At 39.4% G+C, this 17483-nt stretch overlaps 1 protein-coding gene across 1 annotated transcript in view; it reads left to right on the forward strand.

Annotated features, from left to right (window-relative positions):
• ksr2 (kinase suppressor of ras 2) overlaps nucleotides 1-17483 on the forward strand; it is a 365555-nt gene that overhangs the window by 73131 nt on the left and 274941 nt on the right. Inside the window, exon 2 of the mRNA XM_059986939.1 lies at nucleotides 9831-9971. Coding sequence (XP_059842922.1) covers nucleotides 9831-9971 — 141 coding nt within the window. The remainder of the gene's footprint in view (nucleotides 1-9830; nucleotides 9972-17483) is intronic.

Genomic DNA, 17483 nt, shown 5'->3' on the forward strand with positions numbered 1-17483 from the left:
AAGTGTTTAGTCACATCCTCAAAAAATTCAGTCAGCTTCGTAAGGCATGACCTGCCTTTCACAAAGCCATGCTTTAACAAAGTTTCTCTTTCATGCTGTCATTTGGCTCTTTTACTACAAGTTAATAGCCATGGAGACAATGCTTTATTGTTTGAGGGTGCACATTTCAGATATGGTATAAAAATAATTTTTGTTTACAATAGCTGACAAATGGTTTTTGTAATGCACTTTTTAAACAGCATATTATCATGATTTTATTCATGGTTTGTAAATTCCAGTCTGATACCTGTGGAGACTGAAATAGTGGAGGCTACCTCATTAAATATATTAAGTGCACAGATACGCTACTCTCTGGGAAAAGCAGATTTTGCTGCTTCCCCTGAAACTTGAGGCTATGTTCATTCAGTTTCCGTTTCGCTCACAATTGAGAATAACTTTTCTGTCTCTATCTCATCTATCCCTTTCATAATTTTATATGTTTCTCTGAGAACTCCTCTCATTCATCTGAATTCCGGTGTGTACACTCCCAGGCAAATCAATCTTTCCTCATGAGTTAACCCCTCATCTCTAGAATCATCGTGGTGAACCTGCTCTCCACCACCTCCAAAACTAGTGTATCTTTCCTCGCGCAAGGAGACCAGAAATGCATGCAGTACTTCATGTGTGGGTTCAGCAGTCCCCTGGTGCAGTTGCAGCATTGCTACCCTGCTCTTGAATTCAATCTGTCTGGCAATGAGGACCAACATTCTATCTGCATTCTTGACAACCTGTTGTACCCACAAACCAACCATTTGTGATTCATGCCTGTGCACTCCCAGGCCCCTCAACACAACAGCATGCTGCAATATTTCACCATTTAACTCATAATTTGATCTTCTATTTTTCCTTCCAAACTGGATGACCTTGTGTTTAGCAATGTTGTACTCCATCTGCCAGACCCTTGCTCTCTCTCTCACTTGACTTATCTATTTCTCTCTGCAGATTCTCTGCATCTCCTGCACTATTGGTGTTCCACTCAATTTAGTGTCATCAGCGAGCTTAGAAATGCTACATTTGGTTCCCTCTTCGAAATCATTAATGTATATTGTGAACCGTTATGAGCCGAGCACTGACCCCTTGCCGTACCACTCACTATTGACCACCAACTAATTGAATTGCCCAATTAGCCCAACTCTCTTCCATTGGTTAATCAGACCTCTATTATTATGCCCAACTCCCTGCATCGATATCTAATGCATTACTTCCTACTCCATACATTCTTGTCTTATGGACAAGTCTTTCATGCAGCATCTTGTCGAACACATTCTGAAAATCCAAATATAGAACATCCACCTGTTCTCTGTATCCAGTACACTCATTAGTTCCTCAAGGAACTCCAGTAAGTTTGTCAAAGAGGACCACCTCTTCATGAGTCCATGATGATGGAATCACTTCTATCTAGATGTCTCATTATTTCTTTCTTAATGAATAACTTCAAGCATTTCCCTGACTACAATGTTAAGCTAACTGGCCTACAGCTACCTGTCTTTTGCCTGCATCCTTTTTGAAACAGTAGCATACTATTTGCTGTCTTCCAATCCACTGAAACCTGCCCAAAGTCCAGAGAGTTTTGGAAAATTTTCACAAACATGTCTACTGTAGCTTCTGCCATTTCTTTCAGAATCCTGGGATGCATCGCATCAGGACAAAGGGTCTTGTTACCTTTAGGTAGTGATCACTACCTCTTTAGTGACAGTGATTGAACTGAGGTCTTCACCTTCCAAGATATCCATCTTTCTTTGGCATAATAGACGTGACCTCCATCTTGAAATTGTGAAGACCAATTTAAAATAGTTATTCAAGGACTCAGGCATTTCCACATTACCCAGTATTAAATCCCCCATCTCATCTTCCAAGGAAACTATGTTCACTTTAGCCACCCTTTTCTGCTTTATATAATTATAGAAACTTTTACTATCTGCTTTTATATTTTGTGCTATTTTACTTTCATAATTTATCTTCCCTTTCTAGCTTGTTTAATAATTCTTTGTTGCTATTTAAAGGTTTCCCAATCTTCCAGATTCCCACTGCTGTTGGGAACATTGCATGCATGAGCTTTTAGTTGAATGCTGCCTTTTATTTTCTTAGTTATATGAGGCTGTTCTCTCCACCTTGCTTTTAACTGGAATATACTTTTACTGAGCATCATGAAAAATCTCTGAAAGTCTTCCACTTGTTCCTCAATTGTCCCACCATATAGTCTGTGTTCCCAGTCTACACTAGCCAGTGCCCCCTCATCTCATTGCAGTCTCCCTTGCCATTGATCTTTAGATTGAACTACTGCACCCTGCATTTATCTGAGAAATTCAAACAAATTGTGATCACTCTTTTCAAGAGAATCCCTAACTACAAGATTATTAATTTTACCTGTCTCATTACACTGGATCAGATCTAAATGATCATTTTCCCCTTGTAGGTTCACTAACATGCTATTTAAGAAAGACATTATAGTTACTATAAAAAGACATTACAGACGCTTTAAAAGTCCTCTTCAAGACTGTCTTGACTTAATTGATTTGCCAATGGATGTGCTCGTTAAAGTCCCCCATGACAGCTGCCATTTTGTTCTGAAATGCATCAGATATTTCTTGGTTTATTGTTCATGCCACTGCGAAGTCACTGTCTGGTGGCCTATTGACAACTCTCACCAGTGAAAAATTTCCCTTTACTATTACTAATTTCTACCCAGATGGACACAAGACTAGGAAATGTACAGTGTAGTAAACATTGTGGAGAATAGTAGCAGTCACATGGAGGAGATAGACATGAAATGGACAGACGCATGGGAAATGGAATGTGAACTGGTTCATTTTGGTAGGAAGAATAAGAGCCAATGTAAGATATATTACGTAATTGTAAAGGGGATGCAGGAGCAGAGAGAGCAAGGGTATGCATACATATTTTTAAAGTTGACATTGCAATTTGAGATGTTTGTTGAAATGACATTTCTAATAGAGGCATAGAATTGTGCTTGTAACAGCTGGATTATGAAGTAACTATGAAGTTGTTTGATAAAAGTACCACATGATTTTCAAAACTTAGAAAGAAAACTGAAAGAAAATATAGAGGAAATTTATTAAAATAGTACTGGAGAAGAGGAAAATTGTTATATGGAGGGATTAGGTAAGATAGGATTGTTTTCCTTATTGGTAAAGAATATTAATTGAAGATTTGATGAAATGAATAAAGAAAGACAGTTTTCAGTTGAAGGAGGATTTGTAAATTCTCATTCTACATTTTATCCCATTTGGTGCAGGTGTAGAAGATGTTTGGTGCCACCCAGTGGGGTGTAAGAGAATTTTTATTTGCACAACAATTTTACATTAAATTTGACTGCCAGTAAACTTGAATTGATTCACTTTAAAGTTCAAAGTAAAATTTGTTATCAGAGTCTGTATTTGCTTGCATATACTACCTTGAGATTCATTTTCTTGCAGGCATCAACAGGAGGATAAAGAAATACAATAGAATTTATGTAAGACTATGCGTAATTATAAAGGGGATGTAGGAGCAGAGAGAGCCAGGGGTATATATACACGCATTTAAAATTGATGTTGCAATTTGAGATATTTATGGAAATGGTGTTACTCTAACCACACTTTTACAAGCATTTTTCCATGCCTCTGTTATTAAAGTAAGAGGTCTTCCGGTAAGATGGTGGTGTGTGCAAACGCAACGGCCTCTCAGGGGCCAACCAAAGGAGCTTTTTACTTTGTTACTTTGTAAGGTTTGTTTTTTTATGATCCAAAGACAATTCTACTCCAAGAACTTCGAGTACTGGAGGGTTACTCCATCAGTGAGCTGCTGGTCAATTGGATTAACCGGACTGGTGCTGGCGGTGGAGCTGGCCGATGCATCGAAGGGCCAGCCAGGATGTTGGAGAAGGAGCTGGTCAGGATTTTGGGTAAGGGGACGGCCGGGATATCGGAGGAGCTGGTTTGGGTTTGGAGGAGCTGATCTGGCTGCAGAATGTGTTGCTTCCCGCTACTCGGAAGCATTGGAGTTGGTGCAGTTTAATTGTGGGAGATTGTCTCGGACATTTCATCTGTGATTGTGAGACTCTGTTGGACCGTGATAATGTAAGTTGCCACAGGCCTGTTACCCTTGTCTGGTGGAGGGACAGATAGCGTGGGAGCTGTGTAGCCTCAGTTGTGATGAAGACTAGGCCTGAAGCCTCGGGCTTACCTGCTGCTGCAGACCAGGCGAGAAAACGCAGAAGTGTTACAACGTGGCATCAGCGCTTGGCTGGGGCCTGACTTCTCCCATCCGTGCTGCCCTCCAATGTTCGAGTGGTGGAATGACAGGCTGAATTGCATGCGTCTGCACACTGCCGGGAGACTGTGCCATCGATTGCCGGACATTGTCGCTCAGTCTTGGATTATATATATGTTTTTTTGTAAGAGTGAATATGTTTCTTTGTTTGCTATTTTTAATTATGTTACTCGCTATTTTGAATGTTTGCTTGCTCTTTTGAATGTTCTGCACCTTGACGCCAGAGGAACGCTTCTCGTTCAGCTGTATCTATGCATGGTTTGAATGATAATTAAACTTAATTTGATTTGATAAAGACTAGCAAACAACCAATGTGCATATAAAAATAATACTGAAAATGTAAATTGAAAATATTCCTGAAAAGTGAACCTGTAGGTCGTAGAATCAATTCCGAGTTGTGGTGAGTGAAGTTATCTACGATGGTTCAGGAGCCTGATGGTTGAAGGGTAATAACTGTTCCTGAAGCTGCTGGTGTGAGACCTAAAGCTTCTGTACCTCCTGACTGAAGAGAATAGAGCATGGCTAGGATGGCTGCATGGCGGGGGTCTTTGGTGAAATATGCTGCTTCCTTGTGGCAACACTCTGGGGGGTGGAAGGTGGGGAGCCTTTGCCCTCAATGGATTGGGATCTACTACTGAGGAAATTGCACAGGGAGCTATCGAGGCCAGGTCTTTGAGCTTAGTGATGAATTTCAAGGGGGTGATTATGTTGAATGCTGAGCTGTAGCCAAAGAAGAGCATCCTGATTAGTGCATCTTCATTGTCCTGGTGTCCTAGATCTGAGTGAAGGACCAACGAAATGGCACCTGCTGTTGACCTGTTATGACAGTAGACAAATTGGAACAAATCCAATTCACTCCTCAGGCATGAGCTTGGATGCTTCACCTCTCAAAGTACTTCATCATGGTGGATGGAAGCACTACTGGATGGTAGTTATCGAGGCTCTTTGGCCACTGGTATGATTGAAGCCTACTTGAATCAAGAGAGCCTGTCAAACTGCCAAAGTGAGAGGTTGAAGATGTCGACAAACACTCAAGCTAGTTAATTAGCACAGGGCTTCAGTACTCAGCCAGGTTCACCATCTGGGCCAGATGTGTTCCATGGATTCACCCTCCTGAAGGATGGTCTCACATCAGCCTCAGAGACTGAGATCACAGGGTCAATGGGGGCAGTGGGAGTTTGTGAAGGTGCCTCATGTTTTGTTGATCAAAGTGAACATAAAAGGCATTGAATTCACCTCGTTATCATTTATGTTGCTTGGTTTTATTTTGTAGGAAGTGCTTGCATCAAGTCCTGCCACAGTGTTGAGCATCCCTCTTAGTGAGGGAAAACATATTGAATGTTTTGTTTTCTTGTAACCTTTGCACTTTTGCACTTGCTGCTTCTATATTTCTATCACCAGCCGCCACTTACTCAAAGTAAGGATTTAGTGGATTTTAGGGCAATTTTATGGCCCATTTGTTCTTCTGAGTTCTATTTCTTTAATTGAAATTCTGCTTGTATAGTCAAGACGTTGTTCAGAAACTTCATGGAAATTTGGGATCAGTGATTCACAAATGTTTGCAATTTATGTAAAGCAAAGTTTGCAAAATCATAGTTTTTTCCATGGTGCTTGATGTAACTATCACATAAAATAATAAGGCCTGATCATGGCCATAGGAAATATCCTTTGTATTTCTTCAGTAGTACCATAAGATTGCACAGTCCTTTGGAGTCTTCATTTTTAAATTTTATGTGGGAGATGACATTCAATGTATCACTTTGGATAATTGAAGTGAATATAAGTGAAATATACAGTATATGCATTTGAAATATCTGTATGACATGTGTTCAGTGTAGTTAGTTGAGTGAATAAGCCAAAAACACATAGACAAGCAGTTACTGTATCTGTATGTAGGGTCTTGGCCCGAAACGTTGACTGCTCATTTCAACAGATGCTGCCCGACGTGCTGAGTTCATCCAGCTTGTTTGTACATACTGTATCTGTGACTCTTCATGTTTCTCTACATATTCAATACTGTCCTGGTTAGAAATGCTTTCACAAACATAAATTGTCTACCCAAGATTTTGAGACAGAAACTCCTTAGCCAGAGCAAGCTTCCTTCCTGCATCTTTCCTGTTGAGCCCTGTGTGTGTTAGCTTTCACTGACTTGTGTACAGGACCCTTTGAACAACCTGTCAACATTTGAAATATATTCAGCTTTTCTGTTTCATACACTGAAATGAATGATCTCATATTTTTAACATTATATTCCATTTATCAAGTTTTTTACCATTCAGTTAGCTTGTCTGTAGAATATCCTCATTCTCAACAATGGCAGAGCCCAGCCTGCAAGGACTAAAGACAAGGCTGAAGAACTCACAACCATATTTAGTCATTAGTGTCAAACAGATGATCCATTTCAGCTTCCTCTTGAGATCCCCACCATCTCAGAAGCTAGTGGTCTGCGCATTTAGTTTATTGCACTTGGTACCAAGAAATGCCTGAGAGCATTTCTTAGTTGTCGTTTCAAAGACCTACAGTATGCTAATCAGCATGTTCTCAAAAGAAGTTTGGGGTGAGACAAAAGGAACAGCAGTTGCTGGAATCGGGAGCATCATACAATGTGCTGGTGGATCTCAATGAGTCAAACAGCATCTGCGAAGGAAAGTGAACAGTTGAAAGTTCAGATGAAGGGTCCTGACTCGTCGACTGTCCTTTTCCCGATAATTATAGAGAATGGATCTCTGTTTTGTTATTGAAAACCTGGTTGAAAAATTTCTTAAATTTAAGGACTTTTGCAGAGGTATGGCATTGAAAACTATGTAAATTAGAGAATAGAGATTAGCTTTATCTGTCACATATACTTCAATGCGTCATTTGCATCAAATCAAATCAGTGAGAATTGTGTTGGGCAGCCTGTAAGTGTCGCCATGCTTCCAGCACCCACAGCTCCCCAACCCTGACTGTACGTCTTTGGAATGCTGGAGGAAACCACGCAGTCACGGGGAGAATGCACAAGTTCCTGGCAGTCAGTGGTGAGAATTAAACCCCAATCAGTGATCACTCCGACTGTAAGGTGATGTACGCCGCCATGAAGATAATTTTAGTTTGTTTGCAGTTTAGCAGATTTTCTAATAGTGTTCATCTGCTTATGTGTTGCATAGTGGGAATTCATTTTAGTAACTTGTACACAAGCTCCTCTGGTGATATTCTGTCCTATTCGATTTAAGAAGTATATCATTTAATATAGGTGTCTTAGATAAAAACATATGCATAAGAATTGGCTAAGTATGTGAATATGATGATGTAGGAATATGTGAACTGTTAAAGAATTTAACAATAGATAGTAGGTGATGGAGTGGTTGGAAGTTGATATTTCAAGTGGCACCTATAGCACTTGACATACTTTCATCCTTTGTTCGATCCCTCTAGACCGTTAGAATCTAATTTCTTAAAACTGACATCCTGCCATGCTTAACACATCAGATCTGATACTCCCAAGCTCTATAATTTCTTTGTCAGTGCTCCAGGATTTTGCATCTTCTTTGTGAGACTTCAACTCATCGAAAGCTACCTAGCTGTTTATGATTTTGGGAGAGCTGTAAATATCAATTCACTATTTAAATCTGATCTTACATATGGAGGTTCTTCCTGTTAAATAACACATCCTGAAACACATTTCTATCACATAATATCATTGTCACACATTTTCTTTCACACTTTTCTGCCACTGTTAAACTTGACAATTCACTTACTTTCCACTGATTTAGCCAATGCTCAGTAGGTGGTGTTCTGAGGCTCGTTAGCTATATTTCAATGACGAGTAAATAGAAATTTTGAAATAAGATTCAGTACTCTAAATTGTAACCTTTCCTTACTCTTTTAGAGTCCTAAATAAAACTGCAGAACTCATTAGACATTTATTTCAATTATTTTAATTTCTGTGGTCTTACTCAGATTTTTGCATTTTGAAATATTGAAGTTGTCTGATTTAGTTAAATAGAACCACTTCTTCATCTTACTACCTCTCTGCACTACACCTCCCCACAACTGTTCAAATAATTCTGCATTGAATATTTATATAAATTTAACAAATAACCCTAAACAAAGCAAATCTAATTGATATCTTTGTTCTTAACAATCTCTTTTTTCAATGATGAACTCACTCTGTTTCTGAATCAATAATTATATTATTTTCATATATGGTTGCTAGGTTACAATCTGCTTTGCTTTTTAGTACTGAAATATTAGCATTATTCTCTTAAATAACTTGTGCCAATTGTAATAGCCTTCATTTGTTAATTATAGTGAACACTTTATACAGTATACTTTCAGCAATCTGACATCAATAGGGAATGGTGGGTGGGGTGTGTGTGCAAATTCACAAATCAACTGCTTAATAATTAATCAAAAATATTTATTGCACATCACCCATTAGTATTCTATGTAAAAAAAAATCCTTAAGTAACTTGGTGAACTACGAGTCTGCTTGTAGATAACACTGTTTTACACTGCAATTCTGCTGTACATTTTAAGGCTAAACAGTTACAGCAAAGATAATTCAAATGAATGAGTGTGTTGACTATCATGAGACGTGTCAGCTCTTCAAAGTGGATTTTACTGTTATCAGCCGCAAACTACACCACCCTTATGTATAAAGAAACTAAAAATGCTTTCAAATTTATTTCACATAGCACTTGAAATAAAGTTCTTAACAATCTCATAAAAGATTATGCACACCCATAAATTTTTTTACAAGAACACAAAACAATCTTGTGGTTTAAGACTAGTTTTATTTGTCACATGTACATTGAAACATAAGGTGAACACGTTGGTTTACATCAAATCATTCAGTGAGGATTGTGCTGGGCAGCCCATGGATATGGGAGGCTACAGAGTTACTTTTAGCCATAGCCATCGGCAACCACTTAAGCGGAAGTCACTTTATTCTAGACATCAGAAGGGCAGTAAAATGTATTCACTGTGTTCTGGATAGTCTATTGGCATTTTATCAGATTCAACAGAAATTTTTGTAAGTTATGAAATTGCTTAATATTCTTACTGTATGAGAATTTAGGATGGGTAAGTACTCAATAAATGAGAGTTCATTGTACTTTAAACATAACTGGGAATAAAGCAAGATTAATGAAATGCACCTGTGCCAGCTTGCACTGTTTATGCCTGTATATAATGTATATGTAGTTTAAACATAAATTATTTTCTTTTAAACAACACTGGCTATATTTCTAAACTGTCTCTGATAAAGCTGACACATAATGGCCTTTATTTCTTGAAACACAAGATTATCAATCACATGTGAGAATAGGTTATGCTGGTGAAATTTGCTGGAGATTGCTAGCTACTGAGGGAAAAAGATACTGTGACAAACCAGTGTATTTGTTTCAATCACTGTTGACGGATCAAAAATGTCCATAGTCTGTAATCGTGTTGCTTTTGGGTTTGATAAAGATTTGTGTAAAATAATATTTCATATGATAAATTCAGTGTTATTTTCTAACAGCTTTTCTCTCTTTTAGAGTAAACTTGTGAAGTACTTCAGCCGTCAGCTTTCCTGTAAACGTAAAGTTTCTCTGCAAGAACGGAACGCTGAGCTAGAGGGATTTCCCCATCTTGTTCATTGGTTTCGGATTGTAAATATTCGGAAGGAAGTGATAGAGGTAACTTTGCCATTAAGTAGCTTAAACCATCATTTCTGAATAACTTACAAGACTGTTAGAAAGACGTATTGTTTGAGATAGCAGAAGATTGATTGGTTTTAGTAATTTGAAGTTCTTTGTCACTTAGAGGGGTTTGCATTTCACCAAGTTCATATATTTTCAGCATAACTTTATAATTGAGGATCTGTTTAACATAAATTTGAAATAAATTGCTAGGAATTATAAGATGCAGGCAATTCATATTGAGAATGCTTGTGCAGAAAATCTTCTGAACACTTTTAGATGATGTAAATAGCTAGAAGGTCATATCCTTATGCCTTGATCTGTGCCGAGTTCACTAAACTTAAAATTCCTTCCTGCTGCTATTTCATCTCCAATCTCTACACCTGGCTACATTCCATGTGGCATACTCTGCTGTTTTAAGGCTGAAGAATTTTGATTTCCCCCTTTTACTATTATCTTATAATCTCAACCTTTCATGTATTGAAAACAGACATTCAGAAGCTGATAATCAATATTGTAATAATATGTAAATGGTGTTAAGTGTCAGCCTAATGCTGTATTTAAAAGTCCTATGCAAACTATGAATTTCATTTGTCAGGTTTTTCTTCAGGTTTCTAGGATCCAGAGTATTTTGCTTGTATATCCATTCTTGTTTGGCCAATTATAGCTGAAGAATTATTTGAAAACTCTTCTTGTTCACACATCAAAAGCTCTGGAGCCTCCCAAGGATGAAAGCTTGATGTCCTTCATATAACCTCTTTGTCACATCATAGAGTTGTTGAACACTACAGCACAGCAACAGGTCCTTCTGCTCACTTAATCAGTGCCAAATCATTAATCAGCCTTGTCCCATCAACCTGCACCTGGACCATAACCCTCCATACCCCTCCCATCCATGTACCTATCCATATTTCTCTTAAATGTTGAAATTGGCCTTGCATCTACCACTTAGACTGGCAGCTCGCTCCACACTCTCACCACCCTCTAAGTGAAGAAGTTCTCCCTCATATTTTCACCTTTCACCCTTAACCCATGACCTCTTGTCGTAGTCTCACCCAACTTCAGGCTGTACTTTTTTCCATAGATGCTGCCTGGCCTGCTGGGTTCCTCCAGCATTTTGTCTGCGTTGCTCAGATTTGCAGCATCTGCAGATTTTTCCCTTGTTTGTGATTGAGATTCATTAACTTTCTCTATTCATTGTGGTTTCCATGTCTTTGGATGCCACTTCCCCAGTTGGGTCTAGAATGCTGAATTGTTCTGTTAGCCATTCACGAAGAGATGCAGAATGCCAAAACAAGGCTCCAAAAAGATGCTAGGATAACAGGGAGATTGAGTAATTATTGCAGAGTAGTAGGAGCTGGCAGGACAACAGATGGTATGTGATCCAGGTTTTTGTAATTCCTCCTTGTCAATTGACCCTCGAAGTCTTGGTAATATTCCTGAATATCAACATTGCTCTCCCTCTAATGTCAGTATATCTATCCTTGCTGACTAGAAATAGAAAACATAGAAAGCCTACAGCACAATACAGGCCCCTCGGCCCACAAAGTTGTGCCGAACATGTCCCTACCTTAGAAATTACAAGGCTTACCTATTTTTCTCTATTTTCCTAAGCTCCAGGTACCTATCCAAAAGTCTCTTAAAAGACCCTATCATATCCACATCCACCACCGTTACCAGCTGGCAATTCCATACACACTCTGTGTTACAAACTTACCCTTGACATCTCCTCTGTACCTTCTCCCAACCACCTTAATCCTGTGCCCTCTTGTGACAGCCATTTCAGCCCTGGAAAAAAGCCTATGACTATCCACATGATCAATGTCTCTCATCATCTTTTACATCTCTATCAGGTCTCCTCTCATCCTCCATTGCTCCAAGGAGAAAAGGCCGAGTTCACTCAACCTATTCTCATAAGGCATGCTCCCCAATCCAGGCAACATCCTTGTAAATCTCCTCTGCACCCTTTCTATAGTTTATACTTACTGTACTCCACTATGACCAACCTAACCAAGTCTTTGTACAGCTTGAGCATAACTAGTCTCTTGTACTTCTCCCCTAGACATTTTTTTTTATTATTTTAACCCGAAATTTAATGCAGCTAAATGGACAACTTTGCAACTTGGGAGATTAAATGTAAAGAGACAGTACACTGTTAATGGCAAAACCCTTGATACTGTTAATGAGCAGAGGGATATTTGGGTCCAAGTTCGTAGCTCTCTCATCTCTTTATTAGTTGAGTTCGAGAATTGTGAAGTTATGTTATGGTTTATAAAATTCTATCTAGACCTTATCTGGAGTATTGCATTCAGTTTTTGTCGCCCCATTACAGGAAGGATATTGACATGTTGGAGAGGATGAAGAAGAGGCTTACCAGGATGTTGTTTGGATTAGAGAGTAGGTGTTATAAGGACAATAGACTATAGGTGCAGGAGTAGGCCATTCGGCTCTTTGAGCCAGCACCACCATTCAATGTGATCATGGCTGATCATCCCCAATCAGTACCTCGTTCCTGCCTTCTCCCCTTATCCCTTGACTCCGCTATCTTTAAGAGCTCTATCAAGGAGACGTTGGAGAAACTTGCGTTGTTTTCTCTGAAGCAGTAAGGCTGAGAGGAGATCTAAGATTATGAGAGGCAGGGTTAGAGTAGACAGCCAGTATCTTTTTTCTAGTATTGAAATGTCTAATACCAGAGGGCATGCATTTAAACTGAGAGGGGTTAAGACCAAAGGAGATGTGTTAGGACAAGTTTTCTAAACAGAGTGGTGGGTACCTGGAATGCCAACCTGGGGTAGTAGTGGAAGCAACCAAGGATTTCAGTTAGGCATACAGATATGGAGGAAATGGAAAAAATATGGACACTCTGTATGTAAAGGGCATTTAGCGGGGCATCATCATCATCATTATGTGCCGAGTCGTGTGCCATAGGCGATCATAGTCTTAAACTACAGAAGTGGTTTGCTACTGCTTTCTTCTTGGCAGTGTCCTTACAGGACAGGCGACCCCAGCCATTGTCAGTACTCTTCAGAGACTGTCTGCCTGTCATCAGTGGTCACATAACCAGGACTTCTGATATGCACCAGCTGCTGATACAAACATCCACCACCTGTTCCCATGGCTTCATATGGCCCTGATCTGGGGAGGGGGGGGGGGAGCTAAACAAGTGCTACACCTTGCCCAAGAGTGACCTGTAGGCTAGCAGTGGGAAGGAGCACCTTACATATCTTCACCCTGTCATGTAATTAGTTAGGCATTTCATTACTAATTTATTTAGTTCTACACAACATTGTGGGCTGAAGGACCTGGTCCTGTGCTGTACAGTTCTGTGTTCTAAATTTTTATCATTTAGTCCAGGACATTATAAAAAAATTTATTTGTTGTATTAAAATGAGTTTTGCTGTCAAGGAGGGCATTTATTGTCCACCTATAATTGCCCTTGAGTAGGTGGTAGTGATGTTCCTTAAGGTTGTTATAGCTAGTGGTGGTAGTGGGGCCAAGCTCCCACTACCTATTAAATGCTCCCAATGGTGTGCATCTCAAATAGCCTTTGACTACCAGGTCCAGCTCCTGTGTGGTTTAGCGACTAAGCTCAGTGGAGCATTTTCTGTGGACAGGAGAAGGGACAAAGCTGGGTTACTGGCAGCTTAAAACCAGTTGCTTCAGGCAGGTAGGGCTCATCAGAAGTGGTTGGCAGCTCATCTAGGAAAAGGAAAATTCACTGCTTTGCAGCTGTACCCATTCATAGGGAAGTCTTAGTAAATCCCGAGGAAAAATCTGGCAGTCCTGTGTTGAGTTCCAACTCCTGGAATGCCATTGGTGCCAAATTGTATTGGTCTCTGCTGTTCCTTTGGATCCATCAGATGTGTAGAGCAGGGTAGCCTACAACAATGGCATGTGGCCAAGTGGTTAAGGTGTTCGTCTAGTGATCTGAAGGTCGCTAGTTCGAGCCTTGGCTGAGGCTGCATGTGTGTCCTTGAGCAAGGCACTTAACCACACATTGCTCTGCGATGACACCAGTACCAAGTTGTGTGGGTCCTAATGCCCTTCCCTTGGACAACATCAGTGGCATGGAGAGGGAAGACTTGCAGCTTGGGCAACTGCCGGTCTTCCATAACAAAAACCTTGATTTGAGTTGCACATATTTCTGTGTTTCTGGATGACTTAACCTGTAAACCAAATGAGTTTTATTGGCAAACTTATAATAATGAGCTCACCACCGTTAAGACTATTCCTAAGATATTCCTGATTATTTAACTGAATTTAAATTTGACAGCTGTAATTGTGAATATGCAATTTGGATCTATGGATTAGTTACTACAAGGTCCTGGGATCCTATTCTGATAACTTACTATACCTCAGCCATGCCCATTTTAATCATTTATATTCATTGACATCGAGTTTCTGTTGTTCTATATTTTCATTATTTAAAAAATATGTTTTGCTCCTGTATATATGTATGTTAATAGTGTCATAATTATCTTATTGAAATCCATTTGCCTCTTGTTTTACCATTTATTTCATCTATTAAGCCTTATAATTTAATGCTTCCAGTTTCTCTTGGAAATGTGGTTTTCCATTTTCATTACCTTTGTAGTTTCTAAATTACTGGAGTACTTCTGATATTAATGTGGATCCTTGCCAAAACACTGCTAGGCACATGCTGCCTATTTGATTATCTGTTTATTGTCTTTACTCTCTGTTTCCTGAGAATTTTCTAAGTAGGTCAATATTTTGTCTTCAATTCCATAAACTTTATACTTTGTCAACAGTCTCTATAGAGGAACTTTATTAAGTCCGTTCAGGAAATTCACATAAATATTAGTCAGAGGCATTCCTTTGGCAGATAATTCACTCAGAATCAGAATCACTGTCATAAAGGATGTAAAATTTGTTACTTCATTTAAGAAGTCAAGTCATGTTTATAGTCATTTAACTATATCCATGTACAGTATACCGTCAAACCGTTTCTCTGAACCAGGGTGTAAATAACTGTAGCACACATAACACACATAACAGGCAATAATTTATGAAATTAAGGATGAAATCTACAGATGGATTACACATAAATAAACTAAAGTGCATAAATTAAATATTGTAAGGTACAGAACAGATTAACTAGTGACATTTTGAATGTGACACAGCAGTTTGTGTTTTCAAAGCGGTCTTATAGTGCTGAGATTTGCCCCCTCAGACTATAAGACCATAAAACATTGGGAGCAGAATTAGGCCATTCAGCCCATCGAATCTTCTCTGCCATTTCATCATGGTTGATCCCGGAACCCACTCAACCCCATTTGTCTGCCTTCTCACCATATCCTCGGATGCCTTGACTAAGTTTTCATCACCTTTAGAACTTGTTTGGCCCGCTTGATCAGTAGTTTGTATGTTGGAATTAGCATTATGGATAAGTGATCAGAGAGCCCAATGTGGGGCTGAGGAACTGCTTTATATGTACCTGGTATGTTTAGTATAAAGACATAAAATAACTATAAGTTGCAAGCTAACTAAATAGTGCAAATATAAAAAATAATGAGGTAGTGTTCATGAACCATTCAGAAAACTGATGGCCGATGAGAAGAAACTGTTCCTGAGTCATTGAGTGTGGGTATTCAGACTCCTCCCTGAGGGTAGTAATGAGAAAAGGCCCTTGATCATGCCTATTGAGGCACCACTTCTTGAAGATGTCTTCGACAATGGGAAGGGTTCTGATCATGATGGAGCTGGCTGAGCCAACAACCTTCTGCAATCACTTGTGGTCCTGAGCATTGGAGCCTCCAGGCTGTGATGCCACTGGTCAGAATCCTTTCCACCATGCATCTGCAGAAATTTGCATGAGTTTTTGGTGACCTACTAAACCTCCCCAGACTCCTAATGAAGTAGAACTGCTAGCAAGCCTTCTTCATGATTGTTTTTATACATTTGGCCCAGGTCGGATCCTTGGAGATGTTGACACATAGGAGTTTAAAGCTACTCAGTCTTTCTCATTGAGGGGTCAGCAATAGGACTGTTGCATGTTCTCCCATCTTCCATTACCTAAAGTCTGCTATCAAATCCTTGGTGTTGCTGACATTGAATGTGAAGCTGTTGCCGCAGTAACACTCAAACAGCCAACATGTCTCACTCCTGTTGGCCTCTTCAATGCCATCTGCAATTTTACCAACCACAGAGATCTGAAAATTTATAAATGGTGTTTGAGATATGCTTAGACACACAGCCATAAATGTAGGGAGAATAAAACAGTAGGGTAAGCATGTATTTTTGAGGTCATCACTTCCTATATTCAACTATCTTTGTCAGGATTTGCAAATCTATTATGGCTTTCTCTGATCATATTGAGAAGTTTTAGCGCTCAGTCCACTACATCCTTAGTTATGGACTAATAATTCCACCAAGATTGATATTAGGGACAATAATTCATCATACCATCTCTTGCATTTCTCAAATGGCAGAATCACATCCACGACTTTACAATCTACAAGAATAAGAGAAAATTGGAAGTTTGCATTTAGGGTTTCAGTGAATTATTACCTATATCTTTAAAATTGAGTTGCTTAAAATAGGGTACTCCATTTTTAAAAGGGATATAGGTTCTTTTGCATGGGGTGCCTTTGTTGCCTTCTGATGTTCCCAGCTGAGGCACCTGAACGATATTAACTTGTTTCTGGGCTCAGGAAAGATGCAACAGCCAATACTGTATTTTGCAATCATGAAGGAAGTGGCTTGTTCCTTGCTGACCTCAAAAATTAATTCAAACTTGAGTTGAGTCTGTGTAGTCTTCCCTGTGAGGTTTTTGGGAACAATTGGGAGGACTGTTCAATGTTGAGGTTGAAACCCCACCCATGCCAAGCTGTGCCCACAACAGGACCCAGCAGTGAGAATCAGGGTAGGTTAGAATTATAGCTTAGTCAACTAATAGGTAACGATTGAGTAAAAGAGTAGGAGGATGGAAGGAATGGAAGGAGAGAAAAGGAGTGAGAGAGTGGGAGAAGGATGTGGGCAGAAGAGATATGGGAGGGAAGAGAAGAAGGGAAGGTAGCTAAGGAGGGAGAGGGATGGGAAGGTTAGGGAGGGTTGGAACAGGTGGGGGTGAGGGGAGAGGGCAAGGAAAGGTGGTGGGTGGATTGGGAAGGATGAGAATAGGAGAAGGGTTTGGGAGCGGGAGGAAGGATATATGTTGGATCCCATTTTATAAAAGAAATTAGCCATTCAATACAAAATAATTATAGGACATTTGTTTTTCCCCAAATGATTTCCATGACACTGGCACCTGTCCTAAAAGAGCATAATCAAGGTTCTGAGCTGAAAAGTTTTTGGATATTGCATTTCCCTGAGTGACCTGTTGTAAACAATAGGTCTGTCTTTATGTTTACTTAATACCTCTAACTGAAATTCATCTAAGAATGATCTGCTCAGCAGGTAATTCAAAGAACAAGCAAAGAACAGAGAAATCTGTTCTTTACAGTATATGTGTATTCTTCTAAAAACAGGACTAACACAAATTAACAGGGC

Source organism: Hypanus sabinus, chromosome 13, assembly GCF_030144855.1.
Source record: "Hypanus sabinus isolate sHypSab1 chromosome 13, sHypSab1.hap1, whole genome shotgun sequence".
NCBI classification, from domain to species: domain Eukaryota; kingdom Metazoa; phylum Chordata; class Chondrichthyes; order Myliobatiformes; family Dasyatidae; genus Hypanus; species Hypanus sabinus.